Source organism: Poecilia reticulata, linkage group LG2 (assembly GCF_000633615.1).
Source record: "Poecilia reticulata strain Guanapo linkage group LG2, Guppy_female_1.0+MT, whole genome shotgun sequence".
Taxonomy (NCBI): Eukaryota; Metazoa; Chordata; class Actinopteri; order Cyprinodontiformes; family Poeciliidae; genus Poecilia; species Poecilia reticulata.
The window spans coordinates 29,631,443-29,644,980 of NC_024332.1; the positions used below are offsets into that span (position 1 = coordinate 29,631,443).

Consider the following 13,538-nt stretch of genomic DNA (forward strand, 5'->3'; position numbering starts at 1 on the left):
GGACTGCAGCCCCTTTGATTCGTGACGTATAAATTCATCATGACAGATTGAGGGAAAGCATAATGAAAAGAGACACCCTGCTGGAGGCGACCGTTTCACGGTGCCACCAAGACCGGACAGCCATGCTTATTGCTGCAGAGATTTACAGTTCACCGAATTAGAGAGGGTGATGTTGAACTTATATTTCTTTTTTGCTACAGAAGTGAGAAAAATATAACTGCAGCTACAGCTCCAACAAAGTGCTTTGCAAAAATATGCATTCCCATTTACACTTTTCCCATTTGGTCTCRTCACAGCCACAAGTTATACCGTATGTTTGTAGATTTTGTGTTTTAGACCACCTGAAAGTATGGTTCTGACTTATGTTTTACTTTCAAAAATCTGATAAGTGAGACTTGTGTTTGCTTTTATATCCCAATATGCCAATATTTGGTAGGGCCATCAAGTTCATGTCTTGTGAAGTATATCTTTGACTATTTGAGTTTGTGAACCTAAACTTTCAAGGCTTGCCACAGATTCTCAGTTTACTTAGGTCTGGATTCTAACTAGGACATTTGCAAACATGAAAACGCTTAGATCTAAACCATTCTCTCGTTGCTTTGTCTCTATGTTTTGGGTCGTTGCTCTGCTGGAAGGTGAACCTCTGTCTCACTTTCAAGTCTTTTTCAGCCTCTAAAAGGTTTTCTTTCAGCATTCCCTTGTATTTATCYTACCATCAATCCTGACCTTTGTCCTGTGCCCACTGACGAAAAGCATGCCCACTTCATGATGATGCCTCCACCATATTTTAYCACCATATTGTCTTATTTGATAGGCCGTGCAAGAAAGGTACCTATCAGCTATGGTGATAGTTTTGATAGGGATGCATTTATGCTATATTCTTTCTATTTTTGAAAGGGAAACAGTTTCCGTTTGTGAATGTTTGTTCTCTGAAGTTCCCTAGCAAACCTCTGAGACCTCAAAAGAATTTATAGTCAGATTAAACTAATCACAGATGGACTCTATGTGGTAAGTAAGTCGCCCAGCAGAATTGGAGTACAGAAGGCAGAATACARATGCACTCCACACTGATTTTTGCTTTGTTTCTATCCACTTTACGGCTGAATGATACTTTTAGTTTGAGTGGTTTATCATGTGAAATCCTATATATGATAATAAATAAAACCCTCTTTTAATTGGAACAATTTTTTTTCTTGTTGTTTATAGACCACTGGAGATATTGATTTTACAGGTGCTACTTTATATTTTGAACATAATTTAATCCTACACCTTTAAAATCCGATTGAATTTCTGAAAAATTTATGAATAAAAAAAACAAGAATATTGAATTCTAAAGGCAATTATGAAAACCAACAGCATATATAAAAGAAAAATTTAAAAAAAGTTTATCTGATTATTATTTAGGTCGGTCTGCATTAACTGTTTCAGTTCAAGATTAGAGAAAACTAATCTAAGTTGAGGGTAAAATGTTTGAGCTCCAAACTGTTTCAAGTTCTGGTCTGCAAAAACTGGTTTTTGCCAATTTTTATTAATATTTAAAACATCTTTCCACTTGCTGGATGGGACATTTTAAACTAAACATAGATATAGTAATTGCATTTTTATACTAAATAAAACAATAGTTGTTTGTTTTAAACAATGGTCTGCAGTTTCAAAATGCAAAGAGCTGGATTGCATTTTGAAAATGTCTCTGTCTCTCTGCATGGAGACACATYGGGCTGCCTCTCTATGCATCGCGGAGAAAAGAATCTATACCGATTAAACTAGAGTCTATCTTTATTTCTAAGGGCCATAATACCTCTTCTTMTTATTAATTCTTGCATAGCTCAAAGCATAAACCTCACCATATTATAAGACCTTTAGTTTCTTTWCTACAAGGTCCATTAAAAAAATAACAGCTGTGTCTAACTTTGAAAATATATTTCATTTTATATTTATTTAGTTGTTTAATCTTCTCATTTATTATAACTAGGTTTAAAAGGGGGTAGATAAACATTTAATTTCAGCTTCTACGGATGATTTGTTAGCTCCTCACAAGCTTTATTGGAGCAGGGCCATTTAACCTATTAATGATTATACATTCTTTTGTAGCAAATGTTTTCATGTTTCATCTTCCCACGCTTATCGGGAAGGCAGAGTCATACAGCCTTAACATAAAAAGCATAAKCCTMGGAAAAAGCCKCTTYATCATTATCAAAGTATTTATGTGGCACAGGAATTTGACCAAAACAAACTGAAACTAGWACATTTCTGTAGAAGACAACAAAAGCCAAATTAACGTCATTACTTGTTTATGCGTCTCTTCCTCRAAAAACATAAAAGGCTCGTAGCTCCACTYTTTAAATTTTTAAAGGAGYAACGGAAAAGTAGGAGCACAGCGGCTTGTAATCTTGAGAAGCAAGTTTTCACACTGAGAAATGCAGAATAAAAAGCTGGTTGTCGCTTCATAGAATAAAGAAAATAGCTGCAAGCCCACTGTACGCCATCTCGACAGCACTGCAAGCATCTGGCCCTCTGCATCTTAACATTAAAACACAAGGCTTTCTAATTAAAACTTCTGTATAACTTCAGCTGATATAATATTTGCCCTTTCAGAGATTTTTATATTGATATACAGTTTGCAAAAACAGTAATTTTACATGCAGCTTAGTGGTGTAAAAAAGCTTAGCTTGAATTCCCTGAACATTTCTCTTTTAATGCAACTAGATCTCCACAATTAGACATAGCCATTTAACAATGTTCTCTCTAAAGCTGCCCAAAATCAGCAGATAAATCAAATTGGCTTATTTCTATATTTTACACTAAAACAGTCAAAAATGTTACCAATCTAGAAAATTCTTAAWCATTTTTGTTTTGAAGCTAAGAGAGGTTTTCTTTTTCCAGAAAACAACCTGATTAAGTAGCTTGATTAGAATCAGCTAATTGGAAGCACCACTCATTCACTGTGTTATAAGTGCTTGCTTTCTTCTAGGCCTTTCAAAAGACATGAACATATTAATAAATTCATATATTGTTGCTATGGTTATCAGTCAGCCAGAGAAAGGATTTGATAAACTTCAAGCAAAAGTACCTTATATTCTGAGAAACAAAAAAAAAAATCTGTTGCTACAGAGAGGCGAGGAAAAAAACATATACAAGTTGCATAGGAGTAGAAGGTGCAATTATTTAGAAAGTGTGAAATGTGGGAACTTTGTCCATGTTAATGATTTTGTCTGAAGACATGGATTTCAATAGGTTTGTTCAAAAGCAAACTCAMAGAAACTGTCATCTTTGGAGTTGTATTAATTCTAAAGTCCATGCAGCGCTCTCGCTGCAAATTTAATAGCATTTAATGAGGAAACTTTATTATGGATTTGCTGCTTTTATTTTACAGAAGGACCTAGCACCTTCCCACTCTGCCTRCATTTTATCACCAGCTATTGCTAAAACGAGATATGATAGAATGGGAGGTAGTTTCAGGTGTTGTTTCAATCAAAGAAAATCCACTGAATAAGAAACGAGGTGACAGGATTGCAAAAGAAGAACAGTGGGATTTGAAACATGATTAAAAAGCTATGTTTAGATAAAGTAATAATAAATGGCTTTTTTTCCCCAAAACATATCGGCCTTCATTATGGTTGATATTTGCCCCCTTTGATTTATGATACAACAAATATCAGAACTGGGTGCACAGGTTTTACTTTAAATGGTCTGTAATCTAATGATACAAAAATAACATCTGTATGAATTGTGATACACTGGTATATTTAAAAACCACACATTGTGATTGAAAGGACTTCAGAACTAGTTTTTTCCAACTACATTCAGAGGAATAGCTCCAAGACTTTTTTTTTTTTTTTAAGTAGTGTAAAAGAAAGAACAAGAGCAAACCGAAAATATATGCAACACTGAACTCAGGCATCATTGAATAAGTTAATGTGACAAAATATAGGTAGTGAGGACGTCACCAACTGAGATGTGTCGCCCAACTCACTCAATTCCTTTAAATTTGGCTTCAATTAAATTTGTCACGACGACAGCCCTCTCCCCYGAAACTATCACTTTGAATTAATCCGACACACAAGGCTGTGGTGTCAACGAGCGGCCACACTCGCATTTTTACATATTCTCATTAAAAAAAGTTGTTTCCTATTTACAACAAATCTTGCTCTTCTTGCATTCTCCTACGCCATTATCCKCAAAGCTTAAAAAAATGGCACTTCAAAATTACACATCCACTATTGGGAACAACTGAAGGACAAATTGGGATTTATTTTTTGTCAGATGGTTTTTGGCACTAGAATCTGAGAAAATTTGCTCTTTACGATTATAATCAGTCTCCCAGAGCATATGCAGACTTTAATGACAGCTTCTGTCTGTACTCTGTGTCCTTGCAGGTAAACAGCACTCCAGCTTGTATACGAGGCCTGACAAAAATGCTGTACTGTCCCTTTTGTCGTGGTTTGCCGGGAGTAAAACCCTGCAAGAATTACTGCCTTAACGTGATGAAGGGCTGCCTGGCAAATCAAGCTGATCTGGATCCAGAGTGGAACCAGTACATCGGTAGGTCAAGCGTTGTCTCGGTCATTAACATTTGTACCTGCGGTTCTGTTCTTTCCATTTGAGCCACTTACATGTGTTAATATGCGGCCCTGTGGGAGCGCCGCTYTGTACTGTGGTTGTATTTAATAAATGGATGCAGTTGACGCAGAGATGAACCACAGAGCATGTGATGTATAACAGGAGCTTTCAAGGATGAGACACTTCCTGGATTCAATTTTCACTTTGACAGCTACTACTGTTGCTTCTGTGCTCAATGCTGGCTTTGGTTAATTGCAAATGGGTTTTCTTTTTTGATGCACTTTGACGACTAATGTTTAATCGAAATGACATAAATTCAATGAGAAAGAAAGCAACCACTATTTATTTCAGTAGCGCTGAAGCGAAGAAACATAATATTGTTTTAATATGTTTACTGCAACAACGCCAAAGTGTCTTGAAACAGATTATTGTATCTCAGTGGAATTATCTGACAATAAAAAAAAAAAATTAAAGAAAAAAGCTTAGAATTTGAACACTTTCAGTCAGAAGGGGGAAAAATTCCAAACTTTCTCAGAAACCTTTTGTGAAATATCGTTGGTTATTTCTGACGCTTGGATCTCCCACAATGAGTTGAATAGTATTGCTGAGGGTGAGGCCTAGTTAGGATTCCTAACTGGACCCCAGTGAAAGATTTCCAATTAGAAGAAGACGATGGATGGAAAAATAATTATACTGTCCCAAGGCATTAGACGGTAATTAGCAAATCACTGTTGCTGCAATCTCTTGGACCATTTAAAATGAATAAACATTTTACTGAAGTATTTGGTTCATCAATATCTTTCTTTTGTAAAAGATTTTTTATGCTTCCCACTGGTATAACTTGCCAAAAAGCGGTCGTCTATCTTGGCTACTCTTAAAAAATTGTAAAGAGAACATGGCATTCAATGTTTGTTGATTTTCATAAAGTAGAAAACAGCTAAATCTTAATTTCTCCTCAAAAAATGTAACCATATTTCCATCGAAAGCTCTAATTGTGAAATTTATTGAACAGGATCTGTAACATCTGTAACAGTGTGGATCTATTTAGACAGCCTGTCTGGAGTTCATGAAGTAACGGACCCTTTAATTTAAAATATTGTTTTTCAGCTCTCAAAAGTAGTAAAAATGGCTAAAGGTTTGTCTCTTTTAAGTCTTACCTATAAGGAACTATCACTGTACTCATAACCCTTAGGATACAGTGTTGGTGCTAGCTGACGTCAGTGCGCCTGGAWTTGAGGATCTTGAGAAGATTGAAGGAATCATGAAAAATTGTATGAAGATATTGAAAGAAACCTAAAGCAGTTAGCAGCAACAAAGTAATGAACATTACTGACTGACTGGCTCAGAGGTCTGACTTGAGTCCCATTAAAAATCTGGAGTATACTGAAGGTCAACTTTTGTGCTTGAAAGACATCAAATCTGAAGAAGCCTGAGAAATTTGCACAAGAAGTATGGACGGGGGTTGGACATGGGTCAGAGAGTTTTTGCAAACTACAACCAGTTATCTCAAGCTGTTATTAGTCAAAAAATGACACATTGCTGACAGTATATATCAGTAACCAAATTTGTCGCTCGTTACCAGTTTCCTCAACTAGATATTGCTATAGTTGACACTTGTAATTCTAATACAACATATTTGTTTTGTGTTGTTTATCTTCCAAGTATTGCAGCTGGTATTGGGTTGTGCTGGTTTTTTACTTTAACATCACAGCCATAAATTCACGCCTGGCCTTCGAGCGAGATGTCAAAAAGGTGCAGTTTTTTTTCTGTCATTCTTCTCTCAACTCTTTTCTGCATGAAAAGATTTTATTCATGCGATTCTGCTCTCCTGCTGTGCTAAATGGTGACTGATTATAGGAAAGAACTGCTCTGCAGGGGAATGTCAAGTAAACTGGAGAGAAGTTCAGAAGAAACTTGTCAGTTCGGGTGCAGAGAATACAAATATACATGTAATATTTATATATTTCAAGACGATTTGATAGAACATCAAATGATTCTGTCAAACGTCCTTGGCCTGTTGAGCTCTACAAAGCAAAATGTGATTGGGAAGTGGCAAGCTTGAGAATCCGTGGCCGATTGAATTTCCTCCTGAAAAATACAATTCTTTTAGCATTAATGACAGTAATTTTATACAACTTTCCAATGATTTATCGGGGGGGGGGGTCACAAAGCACTTTTTTTTCTTGTTCCTATATTTGAATGCTAAGACTGCTTGGACATTTTCATCTTTAGATTTAATAATAGTTCTATTTTGTGAGTAGAAAAAAAAGAGTGATTTAAGAATCTGGAATTTCTTGCTAACTTTACCAGATATTTGTGCTCCAAAAATGGTTTAAGAGATCTGATTACTGTAAATTATATCAATTTATCTCTGTTGATCCAACAAATACTTATTTAAAGCACCATTTACAGGTGAAAAGGGGATTTTGATCAAAATCCTTCTAAACTGCCAGCATTTTAACACACAAGAAACAATAAATGTTTGAATGATACATCTTTACTGTACATATGCCAGATGCTAAATTATTGAATATTTCTATGAATAACTGGTGTGATTATTATTATTATTTTTTTAGGAATTAGTTGCTTCCCTTTGCTATGCTTGTGCTTAATTCCTGTTCTTCCGTGCTGCTCTGAGAACTTTTTCAGTTTTCCATGGATTTAGTGAGTCTCGCTGGCTTCCCTCAGCTCATGTAATCCCTCACTGACTCATTGATGCCGAGATCAGAGCTCTGTCGGGACCTACCATCTGTTGCAGAATTCATTGTTCTCTTTGTGACTGGAAATAGTTCATTCCTGGCTGCTTGTTTGGGGTCATTTTCATGTTACAGAATAAATTAAGCACCAATCATTTCATGCTTCTGCTTGATGGAATAATATTGGAGCATAAATATTGGAACAGTTCTGTGCATTGCATGCTAAGGGGTAGGAATCCTCAGGTTGCATCTCGCTGCTGAAGTGATATTTGGTTACTGTGGGAGAAAAGCTCAGCAACGGAGCCCCGTATGTCAGTGTCATGTTTAGCTCATTAAGTGTGCATTAGCAAATTAACACATCAGCCAGATTCATTGCAACATTAGCAACAGAGAGCGATGGTACAGTCAGCTACCTGATAGATGGGCTCACACACCTCTGAGCAGTTGTTTGTTGTTGTCCCCAGAGTGTGATTCAGTTTTTTTCTGCCTGTCTTGATACAAGTTTCAGGTCAGCACTGGTCCATACTGTCTAATACCTTGGGACGGTATGGACCAGTGAGTCAGAACTAACTCTGAAAGGTGGGAGAACAGCAAAGAATCTGAGCTGATTCTCCTTGAGTTCTGCCATTTCAGGTTAGGCTGTATTTTTCTCTTTGTGTTTAGTAAAAACTGAGGTTTTAATAGAATTTTAATCAGGTTTTATCTGTGCAGAAATTGCCAAATTATGAAAGAATTTAGACTTCTCCTCCAAGGTTGAATTACAAAAAGACCAGGGAGTTTTTTTTTTCTTCTTTTTTTAATAATTGGTTTGCACAACAATTGAGAGCAACCAGTTTTACTTTTCCTTTCTATATTTTGCATTGTGAGCAGCTGCACAGTTGCACCAAATAGTTGAAGCCAGTTTTACCCTCAAAGCAGAAATGATATATTATTAGATTTCAATGTATTAGCATCAAGCGCAACTCACAGCTTTATTAGCTCATAGCAGAGCTAATAGCTCAACCAAAATGTTTTGACACTGGACTTTATTTATTCTTTATGAAAGTCCAATGAAAACACAGAAAAATCAAAAAAGGTCAGCAAATAAAATGATGACTTTTACTTTGCATCTTTTTTAGAAAGATTTTGTATCTGTGACAATCTTGCAATAATAAAAATATCGACCTGCATCAACTACGTGTTCAACTGACAAATTACTTCCTATTAATCGGTGTGTGGGCTGTATACAGACAGCAGGCCACAATAGTGAAGGTGTGGTTAATTCACAATGTCTGTGCAGTAACACACACAGACACAGGGGTATTTAGTCAAACATGAGTCTAAATGTTAAAAAGGAAAACCTTGTCTGACCTTAGAATGGATTAAGGAGCTTTAAAAAATAAATGGTAGCTTTATTTTTAAAGCTACCATCAGTAGTTCCTTGATGAGCATCTTCAACATCTCACATGAGACTACTTCACCCTTCATAAAATAAACACTTAAACCTGAACCTGACTTAATAGGGCATAATCAGATGTTTTATCTGCCATGTCATTTTTGAAATTGTAGGCAGAGCTACTACTACAAACTACAGTGAGGGGACTCTGCACCTACATTGCAGTTTGAAGGGACAGTGTTAGAAAAATGGTAAGGAAATTAAGGTGATGGAATCATGAAATCACCTAAATATATTCATATTGACAGTTCAGCATAGTCAACTTCATTTTCATATAATAATTCAGCAGCCTTAGAAGTTTTGAACATTTTTTCAACATCTTACACTCCTCTTTGATGGCTCTGGAAGTTTTGTTGCTGTCATGTTGTTTGCAGAGGAAAATCAGGTAATATCACAACATGGGAGACGGTACACATCTGGCAGCAACTCATTGATCCTACTTTAAAAACAAATCCAGGGGTCCCGAGAGGCAGGCTGATTCATGTTCTTGCCACAGCCAGGAACATGAATCGGTGGAGGAAAAAAAATGTTCTCATATGGGACGTTCAAGCACAAAAGAGATTTGGATAAATTCTAATTCTGATTGGTACATAGGAGGTTTCATTATGCCTTAAAAAAAAAAAAAAACTCTTACGTTCTCCACAACATAAATAAATAAAAAAAGCATAAATAAATAAATAAAGCATCTGAAAAATGTGAGTGCCTTGGCTACAGTTTTTGCCCTCTCTGACTTTTCACTGAAAGGTGACTGGAAAGTTGTTCTTTCCCCCCTTTCCTGAGCCAATTACCTCTGAGTATCTGCAGACGAGCCAGCAGGAGGTGCTGGTATTAGCTCCAACATGTGTTGCACAGTACTTGGCCTACAGTGTTATCCACTCAACTTGCTCAATGCTAGTGTTAAGTAATAATTAGAAAAAGCTCAAGCGTTTCCACTAACTTCCTTCACTAACATACCACAGGGAAATTGTTACCATGGCAACCAGTTTCAGTGCATTTCTCCACACAAACTCGCTAAAACTGGGTAAAAATAGACAGGAAAAATGTTGACCTGGTCATATGGGTGTTAATAGCATCAAGATGTTATGGTCTAATTTTGACATAAAATCATGAAATCATGTATCCTGACTTGTATAAACACTTCATCTTGGTGCTCAAACCAGAAACTTGTGGTGTGTACTTCTCTGGGACACTTTGGTCCTTTTAGTACCAGCTGAGCATGCCAACCTAAGTATTGTCGATGACCATGCCCGTCTTGTGTTAACCACATTGCATAAATCTTTGGATTGGTACTTTGAGCAGGCTGCTGCACTATGTCACAAGGCTTAAATGATCTCAAACTGGTATCCTGAGCATGACAGTGAATGTACTTACAGCGACCTCCACAGCCACCAGATCTCAACCTATCAGAACACTTTTTGTAGCTTGGTGGAATGGGATGTTTAACTCATCTGGTTAAAACATAAACAAAATAAACAGTACAATTACAATAGGCCTTTGCAGTGCTTCGCTGCTCGGGCCTAATAAAATTGTGAACAGGTGCCAAATGTCTAAAGTGACTACGTGATGCTATCATGTTGATATAGACCATAGTCTCTAGAGGAATGTTTCTGGCACCTTGTTAAATCTATTCAGTGAATAACTGAGATAGTTCTAAACTATAAAAAAGGTCCAACAAGGTACAGCAAGGTTTATTCAATAAAGTGTCTGGAAAGGGACTGTGTTATTAATACCAGCTTGCATTTTCTGCTTTGCCTCTAATGTATTGAAGCTCATTCACATAAACATTATGCTCCCTGAAATTGATTCACACTTCCTATGAATCAAAGGATTCATATAGGAATTAGTTTTAAGTATTCAAACTCAAACATTGGGTTGTGTTGCAACCTTCAATAGCTGCAAGTGTTTTGTTCAAAAGCAGATGTTTTCAGAAATGTTTACATTTATTCCAGCGAGAAGCAATAAAGAATTAATTTAGAAACTTTTGCATGACTGCCATTAATCCCGAGCACTGTTCTTTTTGTCTTTATCAGCGCTCTTGTCAATTGAATTATTGTTCCCTGGTGCAGAGGAAATGTCAGTTCTATATGTCTCGGCTCTGGCATTTCATGCTCATTACAGGCTGAATGATTTTCAATTAACTTGAGATCTAAGCACAAAAAAAGGCTTTGACTTGGCTCTAAGTGTTAAATTGTTAGGACAATTCTTACCTGTTTTTTCAAGGACAGACAAATTAAAGCTATATAGAAATGCCTTTTGGCTGAGCTGCATGCTGATACACATCCTGTGGCATAAAGTCCATTTTATGAGGCTTGAAATACTCAAAGGAATAGTCATACAAGGTACAGTGCACTATATTAGTTTTTATTTTCTTTGCATATGTTAAGGTTAACACCGTGTATCAGCTCCACTGACCAGAGAAGCAGAGATGTTTGGAAAATTAAAATTCATCTATTCTCTGAGAGGAGCATTCCCCTCTAATGTTGCAGGAGATAACACCCACTTGTTAGAAAAATTCAAAAGTATGAGAGAACCTGAACAAAAAAAACATGCCAATCCACATTAAAGCAAAGCTTTAACTCACCTCATCTGTAATAAGAGTGTTGCGCTGAAAGAGGCTGGCATAGCCAGAGGCAAACTAAGATATATGCGGTATAAAAGCATGAGTTTTCCTCATAAATGTGAAAAAAATAAAATAAAATCAGAAATGCCTGAAAATATATTCTACTTTTGGATTATGGGGAAACAAAAGTGCACTGTTCCACCTTTTCATTTCTATGTGTTTCAGTTTTATGTTTGGCTCTGTTTCTTGTTAAGACCCTTTTACATAAAGGGCAAAAACATCCTTAGACCAAATTTTCATTTCTGGTTTTATTGAGTTGCTCATATTTTTACTGTACTTTTTTTTTTTTTTTTGCTAGAAATAACATTTTTCGTAATGGACATTTTAAAGAGCAGTTTAACCCCCAAAATTGTATTGTAAATTCTCTAAAAAAATACTATTCAAAAACTACACTTACGACAAACATATGTACTAATTTTACCTTAATTCAGCTTATGCACAACAAGGAGGTTATTTGAGTTACAGTCCAGTTGTGATACCTGAATAAATACCACCTGAATCCAGTATTTTTAAATCCAAAATGCTTTTTATGTTATTTTTGCTCATCTTCTTGAATAAACACAAATAAACAAGGTCGTTTTTCTAAGTTTGTAATCACATAATAACCATCATCATGATCCTTTCTTTTATTCAGTCCCTTTTTTCAGCTGCAGAGCTACTGACTGTTCCGCTCAGTAGTGAGAACACTAATAATACTCTAATAATCAACAATCTACAGTCTACTCACTGCAGATTGTTGACAAGGGGGGTTCATGGGTTCAATAGAGTTCAGATCTATCAACTCTTTGACCTTTTTTTAGATAGGAAATGTTGATGAGATGGTTTGATAATCTGCTACAGTCAATAACAAAATTACTCAAGAATTTAAATTAAACACACTTGACAGATATTAATTACTTCACAATTAAATGGAGTAAATTTACAAACTCAAGTCAGTTCTTGAAATGTTTCATGTTTCATGGTATTTTTGATAATTAATTTTCCTGGTAGAGCTCTTGCTCTTTGTGTTTGGAAGACCTCCTTCCAAACACAGCTTGGAAGGAGCTTGGAAGGAGGAGCTTAAGATAACCATCGTAAATCTTAAGCTCCTTCCAAAGATTGTCCGTCAGATTCTGGCAGACACTCCAATTTGTTAAAATCACTTCCTTCCAGAAGAAACATGCTGGTGAAATTAAATGCAAAACTGTCAGGTGTGTGAATAACTTTGGGCTTAACTGTTTGTACAAGTTATGATCAAAATGCGCAATAACCTTTTGGGTTATTAAGTACCATCAACTAAAATATGACATGCGACATCCCAGGACTATGAAGACTGGACCAGTGGCTTCGCTTCAATATCGGATGCAACAAAGCTTCCCAACTCTAAATCCTAAAGTTAATCCCAGAATTATTCATGCCCCAGGTAAACGTTGAAAATAATGTTTTACCATCGTGTTTCTTCTGACTAGAAGTCACTTTAAGATTTTGGACTGACCCTTGCAGGAATCCAAACTTTAATCTGATAGAGAATATATATTCTCTATATTCTCTATCAGAGAATATAGAGAAATGAACCCTAACGATTAATTTCATTAAGGTGATGGAAATGAGGCCTTCCAGACTCAAAATGAAGTTAATTGGTGAAAACAATCATCAAAAGATTAGTACAAACATGCACAAATCTGGTCAACAACTGTAAGAAGCGATTGTTTGCTGTAGCGCCACTCAGGGTTTTTCCACCAATTTTTGGGAAGGGTAAAAATCATTTTTGGCATATTATGCTTACAAAAACAGATGGTTTTATTTAATTAGTAGTCATTTTACATTGTTTTATTGATATTTTGAGATGCATATATCTCATTATCTATCAGAAACAAAATTTTTTCAGGTATAAAACATGTATGCTATGTCATGTCCGTCACGCATCGTGATAACAGGAAAAACCTAAACACATTTTTAAAGCCATACTGTGATTTTCACTTTGTTAACTTTATATTGTTTTGAACAAATCCAGCCTGAACTACTAATTAAAAGCACTCTGCTGAGTAGCCAGTTACTAATCCATTTTTTCCCACAGGAGGACATAATCCTTGCTGACTTACCCTAAAACTTGCTTAGTGCATAAAATATTGAAACAAAGTTTCAAGCTGTGGTGCTAGTTTACTTGCAATTTATATACAGTACCCCTTTACAGTACCCTGTTACATATGGAGAGCCATTTCAGCCAAAATTAAATAAATAAATAAAT

The 13,538-nt window shown here is 35.9% G+C and overlaps 1 protein-coding gene across 2 annotated transcripts in view; it reads left to right on the plus strand.

Moving 5' to 3' along the window:
- LOC103458997 (glypican-6-like) overlaps positions 1-13,538 on the plus strand; it is a 99,915-nt gene that overhangs the window by 41,390 nt on the left and 44,987 nt on the right. For both annotated transcript variants that reach the window (XM_008400172.2, XM_008400179.2), the window contains exon 4: positions 4,377-4,542. In XM_008400172.2, the coding sequence (XP_008398394.1) occupies positions 4,377-4,542 (166 nt within the window). The remainder of the gene's footprint in view (positions 1-4,376; positions 4,543-13,538) is intronic.